Source organism: Typopeltis vanoorti, chromosome 4 (assembly GCF_054136105.1).
Source record: "Typopeltis vanoorti isolate ZY-2024b chromosome 4, IOZ_Tvanoo_1.0, whole genome shotgun sequence".
Classification (NCBI taxonomy): domain Eukaryota; kingdom Metazoa; phylum Arthropoda; class Arachnida; order Uropygi; family Thelyphonidae; genus Typopeltis; species Typopeltis vanoorti.
The window spans coordinates 111628019-111650471 of NC_143552.1; the positions used below are offsets into that span (position 1 = coordinate 111628019).

Genomic DNA, 22453 nt, shown 5'->3' on the forward strand with positions numbered 1-22453 from the left:
AATAGAGAAAAAAAACAAAGATAATGATGAATAAATACATAAACCATAGAACTGTCAAAGTTGAAAACCATGAAATAGAACAAGTTACTTCATATGTATATTTGGGCCAGTTGGTATCCTTTGAGGATTGCCAAAAAAAAAAAAAAAGAGGTTGAACGAAGAATTCACCTTGGATGGATGGCTTATTGGAGAATGAGAGACATATTCAGAAGTGACATCCCTATGAGTCTAAAAAGGAAAGCTTTCGACCAGTTTATACTTCCTGTCCTAACATACAGAGAAGAAACATGGACTTTAACAGAAGCTCTAAACATGAAGCTGAGAAAAACACAATATTGCATGGAGAGAAGTATGCTAAAAATAACATTAAGAGATAGGAAAACAAATACCTGGATAAGATCTCAAACAGGTGTCATGGATATTGACAATACATTAAACAGACTAAGTGGAGATGGGCTGGCCATATTGCCAGATGCAGTGACAGGAGATGGACTAGAAAAACAACAAAGTGGAGACCAATGGATGGAGCAAGACAAAGAGGAAGACCGAGAAGAAGGTGGAGGGATGAACTGGAAAAAATTGCAGGAGTGAGATTGATGGGAGAGGCAGAAAACCGAGTGGTCTGGAAAATGATGGGGGGGAGACCTTCATCAGCAGTGGACAGAACCAAAAGGTTGAAGAAGAAGGTGAGGGGAGGACAAAAAAAAGGTATCTGTGGAAGTTAGTATTTAAGAAAGGGTGAGAGTTATCGCCATCTCACCGAGCAGTGAGTCAGTTGAACAGTTTGCCTGTTGAAGTGAGGAGTACATCTAATGTGAATGAGTTTAAAAGAATGTTTGACAGCTGGTATGAGTGATGTATGGTCTTGCATTGTGTCCTTGACTTCCTGGAGGTGTCTGCTGATGATGATAATAAATTAGATTCTCTAATCCAAAGCTTGGCCTGTCCTGTGTTTTAGTTCTTCTTCTTTAGTCTTAGAACAGACTGAAGAAGAAGAATGCTAATTGCATCAAAGCTTATTTAAAAATAAAAATAAAAAAACTGGAGAAAATCTGCATATGTCTGCATTTCATGTGCCCAGGACTTGTGAGAGTAATGATGCATGCATGTACATACTTTTATTAAAACCATATAGTACTTTAGAGCATTCTTGCTTAGTAAATGATGCTAATATGTTTATCCCAACTGCATGTAAAAATCCATCATTTGAAGCAAAGCAGACAAAAAAATATGTGCATTACGAGATACTGTGATAGTATTGCATGATTAAGTTTACATTATTACGAGATTCCAAATTAATATGTGATTTATCAATTTCCATTATTTATTATGTGAAAGAAAGGAGGTTATTTGTCTATTTGACTTGGTTTTGGCAACTTTTGGTATGATTTCTTCTTTTCTATGATTTAACGTTTTTTATCCACCAGAATGTTCTGATTTTTCTGTCCTTGCCACCTACCTGGTTGTCCAAGTGACTAGCCTACCTGCTCTCTAACCAACAGGCTTGTTCAAATCTTACCATGGGTATGAATGTTTGTATCTGTAGTGGGACTTGAATTTCATTGCCTGATATGAGACCACCAATCCACTTATTTAAGACTTGTTTCTTGGGAGAAAAAAAAAATGCAGAGTGTTTGCATTCTAGAGCAAGATTTCTGTATTATAAAAAAAATTAATTAAAAAAAAAAGCCTTAAGTGGCATTGCTTCTAACTACCACATAATGCATTACATGGTAGTTAGAAGTCTCTTCTTTTTATAACAAAAGAAGAGAAAAAAGAGAGTGAATTTTTATAAACTTTGTGTGACGATGCGTAATTTCAAGATATGCTTTGCAATTAGTAGACTGTAGGTTCATTTTGTGAAAGGTTAATTACAATGATTATACTGTAATATGAGAAAAAACTCCTTCATGCAAGGTTCATGTGTGGATGTGAAAATGAGTTATACTTTAGTAACACACTGCCTGCTTACCTCAAAGAAGTATCACTGTCTGCTTGCCACAGTGAGTGATTCTTTGTGATAAGCAGGCAGTGTGTTAAAGTGGATTAATACTTAATAGTTAAGCATTAGATAATTATAAGTTAATCAGTTGCGGTAAAGTAAGCTAGCCATATTGTTATCTCTGGTAGTCTTGCATGGTGGTGTTTAATGTTATTAATTCTCAAGTTTAACTATAAAGATTTGTATAATGCACTGTTATGTGAAGCTAGTTTAAGTGGCATGATTGATTCTAATCTATTAAAACTCTTGAATTTCCATTGATGGTTAAATTATGTGTTATATATACACTAAGTATTTATATTAAATTGCACTATTGTTTAGCATACTGAGTTTTAATAGATTAAAATCAATCATACTAAAATCTCTTTCTGTCTATCAGGAGATGAATCTCTCTCTCCTTTACCGAGGGTCAACTCACACCAATCTTATATTGGGCTATAACAACAACTTTTTATAGATGGGGGGTCACATAAAAATTTCCCAGACTGAATCATTTGCTGTTTTTTTTTTCTTTTTTTTTCATCCTTTGCTATTGTATCTCTAAGGTTTGGTTCTTGTTTACAAACTTTCATTTTTACCCCCAATAATATTCGTATAATTTTGTGTACAGTTCACCTTTGACTCTTAATTCTTTTTAATCTGATACTCATTTTTCTCCTGATCAAAAACAATGGTAATCACTTTCTATTTTGAATCCCCTGTATGCTCTTGTATCCAGAACTAGTTATCACTATCAACAATAAAACTTGAAACATGTCATATCAAATCACCAATAACTTCAAACACATGACGTAACTGTTTTAGGATTTAAGTCAAGGAGTTAAAATAAAATAAATGAATATTTTTATTCACTCAAAAGTCATCCATCCTTTGGTCTTAGAAATTGAAGTATCTCTTAATGATATATTTTGGCCATTAGTGTAAAAATATCAGGCATCCACATGCAAAATGGAATCCAACTATAACATGCAACTAATGACACCTGGCAGGAATTGGCCTTAAATAGACAGTAGTTCTTTTCTAGGAAATAGTACTTACTGTGGTTCTTGATATTTCTTTCTTTGTTCATGATAAATTTATTCACCTCGTTTTTCACCATTCCAGCCTTGTTTATTCTTTTATCTATTTTCTTATTTAACTTAGTTTCTTTGCTAAAATGTGTTACTCATTCCATAGAATTCTCTGAGAATGCAGTTGATATTTTCCTCCTTTTTTACTGCTGATTTTCATATCACATTTGTCACAGCAGTTATTTCATTTGGCTAAAGATTTTTGAAGACTTGGGACACCTTTATTTAAGAGGATAATTTCAGATTACCACAAACTCACTCAGATCTTTCCATATAACTGCATCACAAATAAAATACCTGATAATCTTCTTTTTTGCTTTAAACATGTTACTGAATAGAAAAATCGACAAGTTCAATGAGATTTTGTAAATGTAAACATTTCATACACCATTTCAAATGGAAAACACTTAAATAGTAATGTGGTCTTTTGGTTTCATTTACTGCAAGTTTTAAAAATATAAATAGATAATTTCTTGTTTCATTTCTGCATAATATTTATTCATCATTTGTGAATTATTAAAAAATTAAGTGTGAAAATTTTAACAGTTTTTGATGTTCACTTCTACTTTTTTCAGAGATGTGAACTATGTCCTTCTAAAGATGGAGCTTTAAAGCGAACTGATAATGGTGGTAAGAAATTTATTTTTGTGCATATATTTTATATGAAGAAGTAAATGTGAATTGTAACAAAAAAAAAAAAAAAAAATCAGTTACACAAATAGAAAACACAAAAAGTGAGGCAATTCTTGTCTAAAAAGCTTGCTCTCACTGAATCATTAACTTATGGGGTTATTTCTGAGTTAAGAACATTGTCTTGCAAACAACTATACATGTGTATCATTAAAACAGAAGTATTACTCTTTTCATTATTTTGACCCACGAACATTGGCCTTCATGTACAACCCATTTACAACATGTTCTTTACTGGAATCTGCTACTTCGTAATATGTGTGTTTTATCTCCTGTCTGTGAATATGCTCTGTTCCATTTAGATTGCAAATTTTATGAAGAACCCAATCATCATTTTTAAAAGCAAAACTGATATTGAAATTGGACATAATAGTATTTATTTAAAAAAAAAAAAAAAAAAAAAATACTGTATAGTGAGAGCTTTACAGTTGAAGATACCAGTCATATAACATATGAAGGAAGAGTGACACTTCCCTATGTAATTATGCTACCACCTCTATCATCAAAAGACAGAATATAAATAGCATTTCAATAGCATTTGCTCCTGAAAATCCATCTTATGTAAATCACATAACTACTATATCCTCTCAAAAAAAAAAAAAAAAAAAAAGAAGTATATACAGGTATATTGTGCATGCAAGGATCGATACATATGCTGAAGCAGATGTTCTGAATTAAATCAAGATTCATGCATTAAACACTTGAGATACAAGTCTCGTTCATTTATTTATTATGAAGTAAACACATGTCACTGTGAAGGCCCACAGTGGTTCTGCATCTTTTATAATAAATTTGGACTATGGTCTATAGTGATGAAAGAAAGCTTTCTCTCAGTCTCATTCTCCTGCTTGAAATCTCTTGTTTTTCATCTGCATAACATGAAAACCTAGTAAGAAAGTAAACTGTATATTTAATGATATATATATATATATATATATATATATATATACACACACACACTATCCACCAATATTTGAATAATTGTCCATACACCTCTATTATTTGAAGTTATGGAACATTCCAGGTTTGTTAATAACATAAAAACCGGTTCATGGCAACATGACATGAACTCAGTGACAAAATAAAGATTTATTGTTACATAGACCATATATTTATAACGTACTTAAGCTCTTACAAATTGCCTACCGGTTTTGCTAGTAACTGACTAGCTTTCTCAAGGCTTGCATAGTACAAAAAAAAGGTAAATGCAAAAAAGGTTTAAAAATACAAAGAACTGTTAGTACCTGTTAGGTAGCTAGGGTAACACGTTCGCTTGACATAACTACTCAGCATCATGAACACGTGTTACATGCAAACACATAATATGATTATTTGCGTACTGTAGCTCTGTTGAACTGAGGGAGTTAATTAGATTTTTCCAGGTATTGTTCAGAATGGCCCCTTGATTTCTGTTTAGGTTACTTCCCGTACGTAGTACAACTGCCGCTTCTTTAAATACTCGATGTCTGTAATCCTCATCTACGTAGGGCATGGAGCTGTTATTCCAGTCTATAGTGCGGTTCGAAGTTGAAAAGTGATGTGCCAATCCTGAGGTGATCGTTCTGTTGTGATTAGGTACTAACGGTTCTTTGTATTTTTAAACCTTTTTTGCATTTACCTTTTTTTGTACTATGCAAGCCTTGAGAAAGCTAGTCACTAGCGAACCCAGTAGGCAATTTGTAAGAGCTCAAGTACGTTATAAATATATGGTCTATGTAACAATAAATCTTTATTTTGTAATACTTTATGACCAAAACATGTACAATTTAAATGAACTCAGTGAATTCGAGAGAGGTGTCATCGTGGGATGTCACATTAGTGGCATGTCCATGTGTGTCATTGCCGCTCGACTGGAGCATCCAAAATCAATGGTTGGCAATGTGATCAACAAATGGAGATGTTCTGGCATCATTAGTGCAGGAAAACATTCAGGCAGCCACCGAAAATGACTGACAGGGACAGGAGGGTGTTAAAAACAGGTGGCACAGACCATCCGTGATGAGTACCAGAACACCAGTAACATCATGGTGAGCACTAATACTGTATGAAACGAACTCCATTTACTGGATTTCCATGGAAGAGCAGTGGCACACAAGCTGAACATCACGACAGTGAACAAGGCAGCTCATCTGGTGCTGTTTGGTGGCTTGTCTGGCATGGTGCAAAGAGTGTGTGTGTGTGAACAGGACAATTGACTAGTGGAAAACGGTACTGTGGAGCGATGAATCAAGGCTCACCTGTTTCCAGTCGGATGGCAGGGTGTGGGCGTGGAGGCAGCCTGGTGAACGCTTGTTACCACAGTGTGTTGTATCCACAGTAAAGTTTGGTGGTGTAATGGTGTGGAGTGCATTCAATTGTTTGGAGTGGGACCACTGGTCATTGTCTATAGTTCCGTGAAGGCAGCTCAGTACCTTGATATTCTGGATAATCAGGTGCTGCCTACACTGTGAAGTTTTATGGAACCATAAAAACTTCACAGTGTAGGCAGTTACTATCAAGACGAGAATGCCCCATGCCATAGAGCTGCAGCTGTTATCGAATGGTATGAGGAAATGGATTTTAAATGACTGCCCTGGCCTGTGCAGATTCCTGACCTCAACCCCATTGAAAACCTGTGGGGCAAATTGGAGTGGCGATTGAGGTCCTGGGCAGCATGTCCTTGATCTGAGCATGAAAGCATTACTGAGTCATGCTGCACATTGATGGAAAGTCTCCCTCAAAGGCTGTAGGAGGTGATCAAAGCCAAAGGTGGACATACCTGATATTAGTGTTTGCCTGCTGGTATGAATTGTAAATTGCTAAAGTGTCTATACAATTATTGGTAGATTGTGTATATGTGTGTGTGTGCACTCACCACATAGGTCACCTCATTTAACAAAGAGATTTCAGAAATCTGCAGGTGATCCAAACTTGTGTAAATTGTAACAAAAATTATAGAATAATCTTGGAAAATGCCCAGTTGATAGTTAGCTGAACATATGGACATGCTGTATTGGCCATCAGATACAGCATATACATCAAATATGTGAAAGATGTACGATGAATGCTGTCATGGATGAAAGTTGTGTTCACAATTTGATTTATAAAACTGGATCTGTTATAGGACCAAGCTGGCCTTTTTGGCCGAGTGGTTAGTGTATCCGTTCTCCAGCCAAGAGACTGCAAGTTCAAATCATGCCTGGGGCATTGAGGTTTGCAAGTGTTCCCTCAGTGTCAGGCTCTGTGACAAGCCAGTTTTGGTCTCCCAAAGCCTCATCATTAATAATCCCCCCCCCCCCCCCCCCAGTGGACCCTGTACCAAGCAGGACATAAAGCTAAAGGGCGGGGGGGGGGGAATCTGTTATAGACATGTGTTTATTAATAGTCTGTAATCTTCAGGAAGTCTGTGAGGTAAGTAATGAAATTACTTGCTTATCTATGATCTTACACCAAATAAAAAAATTACAGAATATACTGTGATGCTAATTTTTGCAATTCATGTCAGATGATGTTCCACAGACCTGACAAATTACAGACTAGTTTTGAAATAAATATTTAATAGGAAATCAGTAAAGAAATATTGTGTTGGATTATTGGTCACACCCATTGAAGATATAAAGCTTAAAATCAGGATGATCACCATCTTGTCACTAATAGTAATTCTGCCAGACACTGCATATTAATAAGCTTAGCAAGATGTCGTTCTTCCTCTCTCCCACTTTTTTGCACTGCATGAAATAACCTGTGTGTATGTGTGGGAGGGAGGGGGTGTCCTTTTCCCTAGGGGAAAAAGCTTAATCAGCATATCACTGTCTTATATGGCTTATTACCAAAACTATGTTTTTAATATTTCTTATATTTCCTCTTTCAAAGCAAAGTTTAATCTAAAGACAAAATTTACATATTTTGTCTATTTTAAAGGGTATGCAGCAGATACTATCTGTTGCACACCACCAATATAATGTCTCATTAGCACAATTTATCACATCAGTACCATAAGTTTGCCATTGCTGATGAGTCACCCAGTTAATATGTTCTAGTCAGTCACTTCTCTCTCTCTAACATAGTTTATAGGGACTAAGAAATAGTTTTTTTACAGTAAATTTCCTTTAGAATGAATACCTTTTATGCTTATTAAATTACTTAAGGAATTTACAACGTACAAATAATATAAATTAAAATTAAACTTTAATCTATATTCCAATATTTCGGCAACGTCACGTTGCCATTTTCACAGGAACTTAAAATAAAGACACGTGCACACAGGCACTACACACAATAACTGAGGACGAAGCAGGAAGCTGTTGTTTCTCCTAAAAGTTCCGATGGTGCTCCCTAGCGGGCTATGTATGTATTCTCAGCCATTGGGCTGATCTTCTGATGTAAGTCTCCCAAATTTGGGGCAGTCCCATGCAACCAAATTTGTTGAGGTTTGGCATGTTTCTTAGGGCTGAGGCTGATTCCATGAATAGCCTTTCAAATTTGAATTTACTATGGTGTATTACCGTGACTTTCTTCCAACGTATTCTGTGGCGAGTATCCAGAGCATGGTCTGCAAGACCAGAGTGGCTGTACTGGTGAATGAATGAATACCTTTGTTAGCTATAGTGATTTAGATTAAGCTTATTAATAGTTTGTTATAGTAAGTGGATTCACTATAATGGCATTTGCTATATTGAGAGTTGACCATACAGGCATACCCCGTACATGTGACAACATTAGGTTCCAGACTACCATTGCATAGTGAATTTTGTCGTATAGAAAATCACTGCCTTTTTCCTCCACTTGTAGATGCATGTAATGGTTTAATAACATTTTTAAGCAGTCATATATGTGCATAAACGAGTAAAATAAAACATTTATTACATCAAAGATGTAAACAAAAAATTTTAGCAAACAAAAAAATGATTCTTAAATATCTTGACTTATGGGAACATGCCAACTAGTTTAGTCATCAATCTACACCATCAAAAGTTTTTCCATTTTGACAATAAGATTCTGACATTTACAGATCACTGTAGTATTAACTTTTCACTTCATTCAGAACTTTATCTTTGTTTTAAACAACCATAACAGTAGTGTGAGGTAAGTTTAGTGTGTGGCCTATCTCAGTGTTTGATAGATTATCGTCACTAAATTTAATATTTTTAATCTCTTAGTATGTACATAATGTAACAGGTTTATTCATTTCTTCTTTTCACTGGAAGCAACAGCGCCCTTACTTTAAATTTTTATCTACCATTATTAACAGCAATATAATAAAATATTAGTTCTAAACAGTTTATAATTCACAGCAAAGCACCAAAACATAAAGAGATGTAGCAAGCAATGGTATCATAAAACAGTATGCAAAAGCTGCTCATCGGTTAATTCACAGAAGCTTCCTGTCATTAAACGTTATATGAATGCATTATCATAAAGCAAAGCATCATAGAGCGAAGTATTACTGTATATATATTTATTGGATATCTGTTTATACATTCTTTAGTTTATTTTATCTTATAAATAAGGTGCAATAAGCTAAATGTATTAAAATATTGTGATAAATTATTATAAATCTTGTAAAACTGAAATATTTAAAAAAACCATTAGTTTTTTTTAATAAACAGGAAGGTCTTAGAAGATTCTGTAACTTTCATTTGGTATGTAATATTTATAGGGTGTGGAGGTGATTTGCTGTGAAAGTTTGTAACAAGTTTTGATGATAGTCAGAAAATACAAAATATAGCAGTAGGTAACTTATTAATTAGTCTCCTACTTGACTTTTGTTGCCCACCATCATATATGTGTGTATGTTGCTATTAACATAATAACAAAAAATTGGGGTTGCTGCTCTCTTTACATATGTGTATGTATGTATATATATATTTTAATTTTTTAATGACTAGAACCAAGGTTTAAATAAAAAACTTTAATTACACTACTAGTTTCGTCTAAACTTAAACTTCATCAGGTGTGAAATAAACATAAATACCAGTAACCAATCTAAAGGAATTGTTTTTTTAAAATACGGAGTAACGTATCTAACACCGAAAAGAATAAAGACTAGAATTTAAATAAAAGAATGAATCTGACTGTATCATTATGCACATGCGCATGTATAAGGTCTCGAGAGCGTGAATATTGAATGGTGTGCTCTGAGAGTGTGGTAGGTTGTTATTAATATGTACGGGATTGGTAACTATCTCCTTAGACTCTAAAATTCTTCTCTCTAATTCATCACAACATCGGTGTATGTTGACAGTTTCATCCCAGAGTATCTGATGTGGAAAACCTGCATCATTTGAGTTCACTGAAAATAACACATGACTGGACAAGGCACTGGCTTGAGGTCTGTTGTATGTAATGTCTCTCTGGTGTTCCTCTAAACGGAATTCGATAGATTTCTACATTTGTCCAAAGTATGGCTACCGCAGTCACAAAGAATAGATGAACACCAGAGAGACATTACCTACAACAGAACTCGAGCCATTGCCTTGTTTAGTCATGTGTTATTTTCAGCGAACTCAAATGATATGCAGGTTGTTATCATTCCCATCCATATTAATAACAACATAAGCTACAGCCTACCAGACTCTCACAGCACACCATTCAATATTGGCGCTCTCAAGACCTTATGCGTGCGCATGTGCATAATGATACAGTCATTATGCACACATGCGCACATATGTGCATAATAGTTCATTCTTCTATTTAAACTCTAGCCTTTATTCTTTTCAGTGTTTGTTAGATACGTTACTCTGTTTTAAAAAAACAATTCCTTTAAATTGGTTACTGGTATTTATATGTTTATCTCACACCTCAATAAGTCTATGTTTAGACAAAACTAGTAGTGTAATTAAAGTTTTTTATTTAAACCTCGGTTCTAGTCATTAAAAAATTTTTGAAATGATATCAAACTGAGTAAATCTTCAATCAAACATACACACACACACATTATGTTGAAAGAAATATTGAGGACATCCTCTTTTCTATAATGAATCCTACATCATGTATGGTTATGGTCTACATACTATGTGAGGTAAACGGATATACCCCCAACAGTTTACCACACATCCATATATGTTGTCAATAGCACATATCTTTATTAGCTGATCTGCTTATAGAAGAATGGATCACTATCTTAACTGGTGCCCATTAGTTAAGACTGGATGTAGACAACATTATCAGCTTATGGAAATCTTAAAGTGCCATTACACCCAAGAAATCTCAGGAAGATCTTGGACACTAACATTCAAGAAATCTACAGGAAGATCTGGGACATAGCACCAGAATACTATGTAAAGCAGTATTCTATGAGTTCAAAGCATATAAGCAGTTTTGGTTAGTAGTAGGATACTACATAAAGAGCTGGAGGGTATTGGTTTCTGTGGAAGGTTTGCTGCATATAAACCAAAAACAAACATGGCATTGAGCTGTACAGGCTATTCTGGTTCACTACACTACAGAGTGCCACAATAAAAGTCTATAAATTTTTAAAGTCCACAAAAGGAATGATAAATTATGCCTGCCACTCTTTTCTGATGAGATGAGTGAGTGCATAGGTATATCAGATGCTTGAGAAATAACTTCTCTCAGATGGGAAGTTAATTGGTGAAAGCATAATGGTCTAGAACTATTTCTCATATAGATTCAGCCTTTTAGTTGTAGTCTCCGAACTATTATTATTATTCGTGCCACCTCCAAAGAGTCCGAAGACTCATCACGGGAGGACACCTATTGTACAATAGGTGTCTTCTCCATCTCCACCGAACCTCTACCACCAATCAACAACGTCAGCGCCATCTACTGCCCATCCACCACCACCACAGCTAGTATTTTTTGCCTGTAAATTGCGTGTGTTCTGAAGGGCCGATTTGTCTGTATGCAGGATGAAAAACCCGTGTTTCCGGGAGAAAATAAAACCCTGCTATCTCCGTATGAAATCGGCTAACTCACCTTCAATTGAAAAGTCCATATAAAGATTCCTCCCGTCATGACGAGAATCGAACTTAGGCCTTTTCCAATCGAAGGACACAACATACCGTCGTTCTTCCAATTGCGCTACGGAGGCGCTTCTATAACTAAAGTTTTGTTGTCATTTCCAACACAACAGATATATTATGCATGATATTATATGCAAGTTTGAGGAAAATAATGCTGAACAATTTGTTTGATCTGCATGCTTAGCCTAATAAAATACCTCTGGAACAAGCTGGAATATGAGATGTGCAAGCCAATAGTAGTATCTGAATTGATGGTTATGTTGAAGGAAGAATGGTCCAAAATATCCTCATTCACAAAATGACAAAGAAGGCCAATATGCAGTTTAAATTAAATATAATGCTATCTCACTGCTTAATTCAACATTGTGCATGTATTTATATATGAGTGCATTTTAAGCCTCTGGACGGAACATTCTGAATCATTTTCATGTTGTGCATCTAAATTTAAAATAAAACTAATAGCTTTAACATACATTGTTAATATTTTGCTAAAAAATGATCATTTATCATGCTTATTTCCTTTTCCATATTGCTTTGAAATCCCTGATGATTATATTAAAAGTTCACATTAAGGAAAACCAATAAAAAATAAAATAAAAGTTCCTAATTATTTAAGCAGTAATATTTATGTATTATAAAATTGGAAATTCATTGCTAATTCATTATATTCAGTTCTGTTTAAGTATGTTTAATTACCTTATTTCAACCATTGCATTAACATTTAATGTGAAGCTCTTTTTCTCCTGAAAAGTGTGTTGAATGAGTGGTTTTCAAAACAAAGGGAAAAAACATTTTAGTATTTAATCCTTAACTGGTATCCTGGAGACTGCAGTGATTTCAACATAAGTATATTGTTCTTCCTTTCAAATACATATGGCTGAAGGCATGTTCATAAGATAATACAGATAAGTTGAATTCTTTCAGCATGTGTAAAGCAGTAGAAATAAGTCTTCTGAAATGGGACATGCTGGCATTAAACATTGATAAATTAATTCATTTAAATTATCTTTTATTATGATTTGCTTTCAGAAGTTCTTAAAAATTCCAGTGTGGTGAATTTTCTATCTTGAAGTTTGAAGTATAGTATATATCTTGCATTTTTCATTGCAAATTCTGTTCCTAATTTGTTTAATTTTATCCATCTTGAGGCCAAGATGGAGCCAGATCAAAATATAATGATCTGAGGGAATGAGGATATAAAATTATTATGTGTCGTGGTCCAACAAAAATCCCTGTGGACAAAATTGAAGTATTTACTTCTTTGGTGTCCTGCAGGAATTTTGCTATATATATATATATATAAAAAAAAAAATAAATAAATAAAAAATTAAAAAAAAAAATAAAAAATAAAAAAAACGGTGAAGGAGCTTGCAAACTTGCAATGCCACTTTTTTTCTATGGATTGTGATTGTGCTCCTATATATGTGAAATGGAAGAGATTCATTTAACAGTTGCAGTCAGAATGCACTCCATTCTTGATACTGAATTAAGAAATATACTTGAAATATTTTCATCATTTGAAATAAATGCATATGAAAACTCTGCATTTTGCAGAGTATACAAGTGATGAGGCAGCCCAGGTAAACTGTTGGAGACTTGAACAAATTTAAAATATTAATGCAAAAAAAAAAAAATGAATATGGTTTCGTATTAGTTCTGAGGGGGGGGAAATTGATTTTATTCATTTCTTACTATAAATCATAATATTGAATAAAATAATGAGTAAAAATAAATAAGAAATGATTATTTGATTGTTTATATTGAGATGATTTTTAATTTATTTTAATTTCTAGACCAAATTTTGCATTAAGGTCAGGACTGACCCTACGATATCCAGAATGTCCCAGAAATAAGGATACCAGTTAATGGTTAAAGACCATTATTTGTGAGATAGTTTTGGTATATGGATAACTGAGTTTGAAAAGATTGATTGTTAGTATATTCTTTACTGTTTAGGATGGGCCCATGTGGTATGTGCTCTGTATATTCCAGAGGTGAGATTCGGAAATGTGACCACTATGGAACCCATTATTTTACAGCTGGTTCCACAAGAAAGATATAACAAGGTGAAGCATGTCTAGAATTCTATCAATTGTCTTATGGATGAACTTTGTTTCTTGAGATTAAAATTGCTTTTACTAGTTACACTATTAATTAAAATATTATTTGAGTATCCGATTGATAAAATTTCATGTTTTTTTTTTCCTTTAAAAACTACTTTATTTTATTAATTTTTTTAAAATTATCTTTTTTATTGAGTAAGTTGAACTTTGAAGACTATTATTTAGCTGTATGATTCTTGTACAAGTCCAGCCACGTATGAGTTCAGATGCACCATACAACTCTTGTAACCTTAAAAACTCCCTGTAAAAATATGTTGATTTAATACTGTATTTCACAAAGTTTTTTGGATCATGCTCCACATCAACGCCTCAAAGATTTTGATGCCCACCCCCCTAGCATAATAGTCAGCCAAGTTCTAAAAAAGTATAATATAAATATGTACTTTAAATAAAAAAGGAACATAGGTAAAACTGTTTTTAATTTGACTTTCTTCAATGAATATAAATTTTATATTACGCTTTGTATATTATAAAACATAAATCGAACTTGGGAAAATAAAATCCAAGTTAATGCGATCCTTGAGCTTGATATCTGCTGCAAAGAGTTTTTATTTGAGGTACTAATTTAGTCATTTTTGATCTCAAATCCCCATGGTTTGTGATATCCAGATGATTTCTTTTTTTCAGTAGCAAGTCATTTACAGCACTAAAGCCACATTCAACTAAATATGACGATGGGAAGGGCAACAGTATTTTTTTTTTACAAAATTAGTTGAATTTCGTTTCTGTCTCGTCAGAAAGCCATGCCATTATACCTTTTATGTTGAATAAAGTTCTAATAGACTCATCATTTTGCTTTTCTGAGAGTTCTTCTTGATACTGTATTTATGTTGACTGACTGCAGTACTAGTGATGTCAGCTTTTTTTTCTCGGAAAGTCAGGGTTGCAACATTGAACAATTTATCGCCGAGAATGTTGATTTTTTTTTTGAGTATATTGGCAATGAATGCAATGTCATTTTCTAATTTCCCGAAAAAATATTCAAATTCCCCCCCCCCCCCCCCACACACACACCCCCTGTGGGGCGTACACCCCACATTGGGAAACACTGATTTATTATAAAAACAAGATAGACATTACTTACCTTAGACTTTTGAGTCTGTTTTGATTTTTCCAAGCTTTTAATGTTTGGAGTTAAATTACTACTGAGAGCACAAGAGAATTCTTCAAATTTGAATCACTCAATTGTGACCTAATTTTGTTTTTAATCAATTTCATGGCTGAAAATGCTTGTTCTGTATGTTTGTTTGAAACGATAAATATAACTGGGTAAATTTTCTGAATTCTGGAAAATGCTCACAGGGTAATGATCACCAGAAATTAATCATGTTGGAAGCATTGGGACTGAGGGAAGCCTCATCAAATTTCATGTTCAATAATGAATTTGTTTTCAAGTCAATAAGTTCCATTTGTATGTTACTAGGCATCTTAACATATAAATGGAACTTATTGACTTGAAAACAAATTCATTATTGAACATAAAATTTGATGAAGCTTTCCTCAATCCCGATGTTGTATGTTACTAGGCATCTTCGTGAATTTTTGTTCACTATGTGATAATGAGTTTATAAATGCAAGCATGCAATCCTCTTCTTTAGCAAAATCACGAAAATGACTTTCAACTCTTACAATAACCTGACTTTTTCAATATATTTTGTAAAATTGCCATTTTACAAAATATATTTAAAAATATATTGCCCTTTTAAGTGCAGAAACTGGCTCAAATCCTCATTTTCTGAATGGTAAACGGTTTTAGCTTCATGTTGAACGCATTGATATCATTTACTAAGCTAGGAAACAATTTGTTCTTGCTCTGCCGTTTCAAATTTAGATCATTGAGATGGCTAACATCAACTAAAAATGCTAAATCAAACAGCCAATTATTATCACATAAAATAGTTCTTTCTTCAGGCAGCTCATTTTTCTCTTTTAGAAAATTATGAACAGTATTTTTTCAATTTCCAAAATCTACTCATAACCTGTCCTCTAGAAAGCCAGCACACCTCACAATGAAGAACGAGATTGCTATCTTCCAAATCTAACATTTCACGATATTCTCTAAATTCTCTTCTGTTTAATCCTCTTGCTCTAATTTTATTCGCACATTTCACAACTGGTAACATAATATGCTACAAATTTAATGTTTTTCGACGCAGTGATCTTCGAGTATAATGCAGTGATATTTTAGTAAAGGACAACAGAAAAAGTCTTCAAGCAAAGTTGTAGTCCCAGCATCTTTATCTATCATTGACGGTGCTCCTTCAATAAACACTGACTTGACTAGATTCTACTTGTAGATTTTCTGATCCTCTTGTTTTTCCATGAAGCAATTCAAGACTAATAAGTTGTTCAAAAACATTAAATTATAATCACTTCCTCTTATAAAAATGCTTACCTGGGCTACATCACATATGTCAACAGATTCGTCCAAAGCTGAAGAAAGGAAAGTACAAGCAAGGACAAGGTCTTTCAGTTGCTCAGATACATCATGAGAGAGAGTTCTTCAGTGTGTCGCATAACTGTTTGCTTTGACAGAGCAATTTCATCTAATTTCCTTTCAATATTTTTATCACCAAGACATCTTGCAATATTTGGAGACAAGGTTTAACAATTTCTTCTCCATCAGACTTCTGTTTTTTTGGCCAACACTAAAACAATTTTGTAGGATGCTTCTGTCATCACCAAACTTTCATAACTTCTTTTAACAAACATATTTCTTCTTCTTCTTTTGGTTTCTTCCTTTTTCTTAATCACATATTCTCTGTAACTCAGAACGAAGCTTCAGTTTGCCTTCTATTTTGGTCCGATGTGTTTTATAGTGTCTATTAAGATCATTTCTTTTATTATGTGAGAAAGCACTTTTCACAAACAATGCACAATGGTTTTTCTGGCAAATTCACTATAAATAAGAGCTCATTTCCCACTATTCATTGAATATGCTTACTATCTACCTTCTGTTTTTCTTTTGCACAGTGATGGGTAGCTGAATGTAAAAACAAGGCTTAATTTTTGAAAAAGTACCAAACTGCAAATGTTCACAAAGAACGAACAAAGCACAACTCTATACTGCATGAGTATCAGTTGTAAACCGACTAACAAAAACCTGTGACACACTGCTGTTACTAATGCTTGGCACCTCAGGATCAAATGAGCGGATGTGCAAAAGACGTGTGCAAACACATCTTTTTGCATATTCACTCACTGTAAAATTGCTAAAAAATGATTAAAGTTTTAGCTTTTTTTTTTTTTTTTTTTTTTTTTTTTTTTTTTTTTTTTTTTACATATCAGTTTTTGTTTAATACTTTTTGCAGGCTAATTGGGTCCAATGCACCATAGGGTTACTGAAAGGGCTACTAAAAAAATAAAATAAAAATAAATAATTTATAGATTGATAACCTTTTATAGATGGAATTAACATAAAAAGTAAACTTTCCACCTGTTGACTAAATTATTTGGTCTCTAGGAGTTTACCATAGTGAGAATCAACTACAGCTATATACTACTCATTTTCAGTGTATTTTAACTAATCCTCATGCTCTGTCAATCTCTTTCCCTTTGCAATTCATCATCTCATTGTATTGATTTAAGCTGGCCAGGAATCTTTCCCTAAATCACCCATGGTAGTTTCATATATATATTTCCCCTTTTTTGTCTAAAACTGTCCTGCCTGAAACCTAAATAATAATTCATATTTGTTTATTTAATTTCTAATTTGGAGATGACATGTTTCTGAACATAAACATATTTATTAAAATAGGCAATATAACCTGACAAGTTTCGTAAGTCATCAGCCTTGCGAATCAAGTGTCATACCCCAGTTCCATGGTTGTTAGATTTTTAATGAATGCAGACTTGGTGTAGGATTGAATGTTGGTTTTTATTACATTGTGGTGAGGATATTAACATCATCAGGGTACAAGACTTGTATAAAAAGGACAAGAAAAAATTAATTACAATAGATGTTATAAGAACTTCAGCAGTAGTACATATAATTAGTGACTAAAAAAGTGTTGTATATTAATTAATGTGCTGCATTCAAACAATGCTAGTTATGTCACATTCTGTGTGGCATAAAGTGTCATATCCCAGTTCTATGGTTGTTAGATTTTTAATGAATGCAAACCAAACTTGGTGTAGGATTGAATGTTGGTTTTTGTTACATTGTGTTGGTGATAGGGAGCATTTCTTAGGCATCTTTAAATTTTCTTACAAAACAGCTGAGATGTCTTTTTTTTTTTTCAGTCAGCATTCTTTACATGTTCAGACATGCATATCTCACCAGGCTGTCCTGTCTGGCTTACATAGCCAATGCCACAAAAGCAATTTGATTTTGTATACTCCTGGTTTCTGTATAGGAGGTTTTGGTGGATGTTAAGAAACTTCCTCACTGTTGACTAAATTATTTGGTTTTTTATTTGGTATTCTTTCTCAATGCATAAGAAATTTTATACATTGAGAAAGAAGCCATTTACCATTACCTCATTGATATAAGGTAATATAATTGCATTTGTGAAATCTTGTTTATTTGAAGGAGCAGTTGGAGACATAGCAAGAATATTGTTGTCTCCAGTTCTTACTCATTAATGTAGAGAATATGCTTAAAGAAAGAGAGTTCTTCATTCTTTTTTTTTTTTCTCTGAAGTACTGGAAATTTTTTAGTCTCTGTTCTATAATGTTTTTATCATGCCTATTTTTTGTAATGGATGGTGGTGTGAAGCGGCATGTAAGAATCTTGTAGTTGTGGTTGGTGTTCTGTATACCAAAAAAAAAAATCATTTTTTCTTCCTCAGATACTTAAAGAAGGATGTCAAGGAATAATAATTTTTTGTGATCTTCCAGTTTGAGAATGAATTTCATGTTTGTGTTCAAGCTGTTCAGATAATCTTTAAACTGAGTTTAGCCTTCTGTTGTTCCCACCCAAATAATTGAAATGTTGACAACAAAGTTTTTAGTTTATGTTCTTTTTCAATAATGTTCTTTTCAGAGTTTTCCATAAAGAGATTTACCATGGCTGGTGGTAGGGGGTACCCATGGCAAGTCCTGTTTGTTCCCAATATTTATTCTGAAATGTAAAGGATGTTGAGGAAAAAAGAAACAACAGATCAGGATTAGCCTTCCACACAACAAATACAGGTCATCAAATGGTTTGGCAGAAAACAGAAATGATGTACATTTATCAACTGTTTTATAAGAAAAATTAAAAAGTCCCCAGAAGCGCTCGTACCCCGATATAATGTAACAAAAACCAAGGTTTAATCCTCTTCCAAGTTTGGTCTGCATTCATCAAAAATCTAACAACCATGAATCTGGGTTATGACACTTTATGCCACAGAATGTGACAGCAACAACTAGCATTGTTTAAATGCATGCACATTAGTTAATGCAACAGTTTTTTGGTCACTCTGTTTATATGTACTAGTGTTGAAGTTCATATGATATTTGTTGTATATTATTTTATCTGGTCTTTTTTGTACGTGTCTTGTATTCGTGAAGATATAAAATCCTGTGACTTAACAGAAGATATAAAATCCAGTGACTTAACAAAAACCAAGGTTTAATCCTCTACCAAGTTTGGTCTGCATTCATCAAAAATCTAACAACCATAAATCTGGGTTATGACACTTTATGCCACAGAATGTGACAGCAACAACTAGCATTGTTTAAATGCATGCACATTAGTTAATACAACAGTTTTTTGGTCACTCTGTTTATATGTACTAGTGTTGAAGTTCATATGATATTTGTTGTATATTATTTTATCTGGTCTTTTTTGTACATGTCTTGTATTCGTGAAGATATAAAATCCAGTGACTTATGAAACTTGTCAGGTTATATTGTTTATTTTTATAAATCTGTTTATGTTTAGAAATGTGGTCTGTATACTGGAAATTAAATAAGGATTTGCTAAATCACAGAAATATTCATGGTAATTGATATTTGTTTTCTTTCTAATATCTGATGTATAAAAATTGCATATTCGTGGAAAAGTTGCTTTATGATATAAAAAATTCGAATAACAACCAACTAGTATTGAAGAATTTAGAAAATGTTTTTATTATTATCATTTATTTCTTTTATTGTCATTGTTTTCCCTGCCATTAATATTCAAACAGATATGTTTGATGTCAAAGGCAGAAGTTAGTTGTCAGCAAAAGATTTTATTTCTGATCAGGTGACCATATTTTTAACTCCTGCATGCATAGAAGCTGAAACACATCTCCTTTCTCCCTTACCCCCCCCCCCCAAATCATATTACCCAAACTTAGAAAATGTATATAATGAGTTTCATAACTTTTGACCATCTTGTTGACCAGAGCTGAGTTCAGAAGATAGAATAATTGGTTACTATGATGTGAAAAAAGAAAAAAAAAATCAAAGGGAAACTAAGGCTGAAATACTTCCAGGGCAGAACTGCCAGATCCAGTGGGAAAATGTGGGTATACTTGAACTTTGTTTATCAGACTTATGGTTTCAGCATAATTAACTAGTTTCAGTTCCATGAAATGTATGTTTTGGGTGAGTAGCATAATAGTAACACAACATTTTTACTGAGTGTTATTTGTTATTTTGTTGTTGATACTATGTAGTTTGTTTTCCATGCACCATTATAAAAATAATTTTTTATTAATTCTGTTAAATATCAGTATTTTAAACTTAACTGCTCTAATAAATTTCACATGAAAATCAGCAATAAAAAAAGACAATGAAAACAGGTAGAAACATTGAAAACATCAACTGCATCTGAACAAATAAAACATTTTAGTTATTTAAACACAATTTTTAGTGGAGATGGCAAGTTAAATATGGAAATAGACAACAGAATTAACAAAGCTGATGTGGTAGATTCAGTTGACTAAATAAATTTATTCGGTTGACTTCCTATGTAGAAAGAAATTAGTCAAACACTAAATTAGCTATATACAAAAGTGTTTAAACCAATTTTCACTTACGGATGTGAGAGATGGGCTAGAAATAAAACGCTTTATCAAAGACTTGAGACTACAGATATAACAGTTCTGAGAAAGATTAGGGGAGTGAACAGATCTTATCAATAGCAAAATCATATTAAAAATGAGGATATTAGGAAAGAACTTAACATTGTTTGCATTCAAGAATGTGTTAACACAGCTAATCTCAAGTGGTATGGACACTTAAACAGAATGGGAGAGGGAAGTTAGCGAAACAAGTGTACTTTGCCAGGTTGGCAGGAAAAAGACCCAGAGGAAGACAGATTTAGATGGATTGTTAGTCCGAAGTACCTTATAGGACTAAAATGGTAGATATGATAATATTCATGTGCTGACAAGTAATAGACTAATTTGGTGGAAAATTGTTGATAGGAAGTTAGTAATCATCTAACTTTTTCATGTGGTACTACTATAATATTTTATACACTCTGAGAATGCTCAGGAATTTGATGATGATGGTTATAATATCAGCAGTAATATTATTTGTTTATAATATCACTGCTGCTCGCATGGTTGGCTATGCAGATAGCATTGCCAACCATTGTCAGGTGTAACCAGTATACCCTGCTTGTCAAAGGACTTAAGTAGTTTGAAAAAGTTCGGTGTTTGGCCTCTTAGGAAGGTTTCTGGATTATCTATTTACATTGCTCAAATTGTGCATTAGATTTACAGCCTTTCATGAATGAGAGGTGTGTAAAAATAAAATGAATTTTTTTTAAAAAAAAGTATATATATATATATATATATATAATGGATTCTGGTTAATTGGGTCACTTTGGGAATAGCATAATTGTGACAGTTAAGTAGCTGTCACAATTACATGAAATTGCATGTAAAGAATTTAAAAGGTGTATGTACATAAGATATAAAATGCAAGTTTAGGCAAGTTTTTCATTTATTGAGCAGCTAAATTGCATTTATAGATTAAAATTGGCTTTAATTAAAGTAAAATATTTGCCATAAAAAATAATTTCAATTTCATGTATGTACATGTTAAACACACATGCAGTTCTTAACACTTATTGACATTTTAGGAATTGGTCAAGTGTAGACTGTCTGGTTTTTATTGATTACAACTGAACAAAATCACTGCAGGTGTCTGATGCAGATATAGCACTACTATCATTGTCTTCCTGCATGAAATAGAGCCATAATCTAGCAGTAAATTTTCTAGCATCCTGGGTAGTCATTGTTCAAGTTCAGGATAGTTATGCTCATCACTTTCTTGTTCTTCTAATGTCCTCTGATGTTTTCCTGCTGTTTCATCCCCAAAGTTTTCATTTTCATGATGTATTGAAGGTTGTAGAACAGGATATCATTTTTACTATTTGCTATATCTGGCATATCCATGTTGTAATAGGTTTCACGGTATGATAAGAACACAGATGGTTAAGAAAATAACTATTTATTAACTTAAAAGCTAATATTTCGCTGGTATTATATCCAGCATCTTCAGAGCACACAACACAAAGTTTGTTACAAATGCAAGACAACCACAATCCGGTGTAACAGTGGGGCTAGTATAAGTGATTGCAGCATGCAACACAAATCTAGGTTTTTTCAAACCGCCATCTAGGTTTTTTCAAACCGTCATCTAGGTTTGAAAAAAAAAAAAAAAAAATTCAAGTTTTGAAAT

General features: G+C 33.3%; 1 protein-coding gene across 3 annotated transcripts in view; it reads left to right on the top strand.

Annotated features, from left to right (window-relative positions):
* Alh (coiled coil domain containing protein Alhambra) overlaps positions 1 to 22453 on the top strand; it is a 294506-nt gene that overhangs the window by 55802 nt on the left and 216251 nt on the right. For 2 of the 3 annotated variants that reach the window (XM_090391968.1, XM_090391969.1), the window contains exons 3-4: positions 3648 to 3702; positions 13683 to 13792. In XM_090391968.1, coding sequence (XP_090248094.1) covers positions 3648 to 3702; positions 13683 to 13792 — 165 coding nt within the window. Of the gene's footprint in view, positions 1 to 3647; positions 3703 to 13538; positions 13793 to 22453 lie in introns of those variants that run through there. The other variant, XM_090391970.1, reaches the window with a different exon arrangement.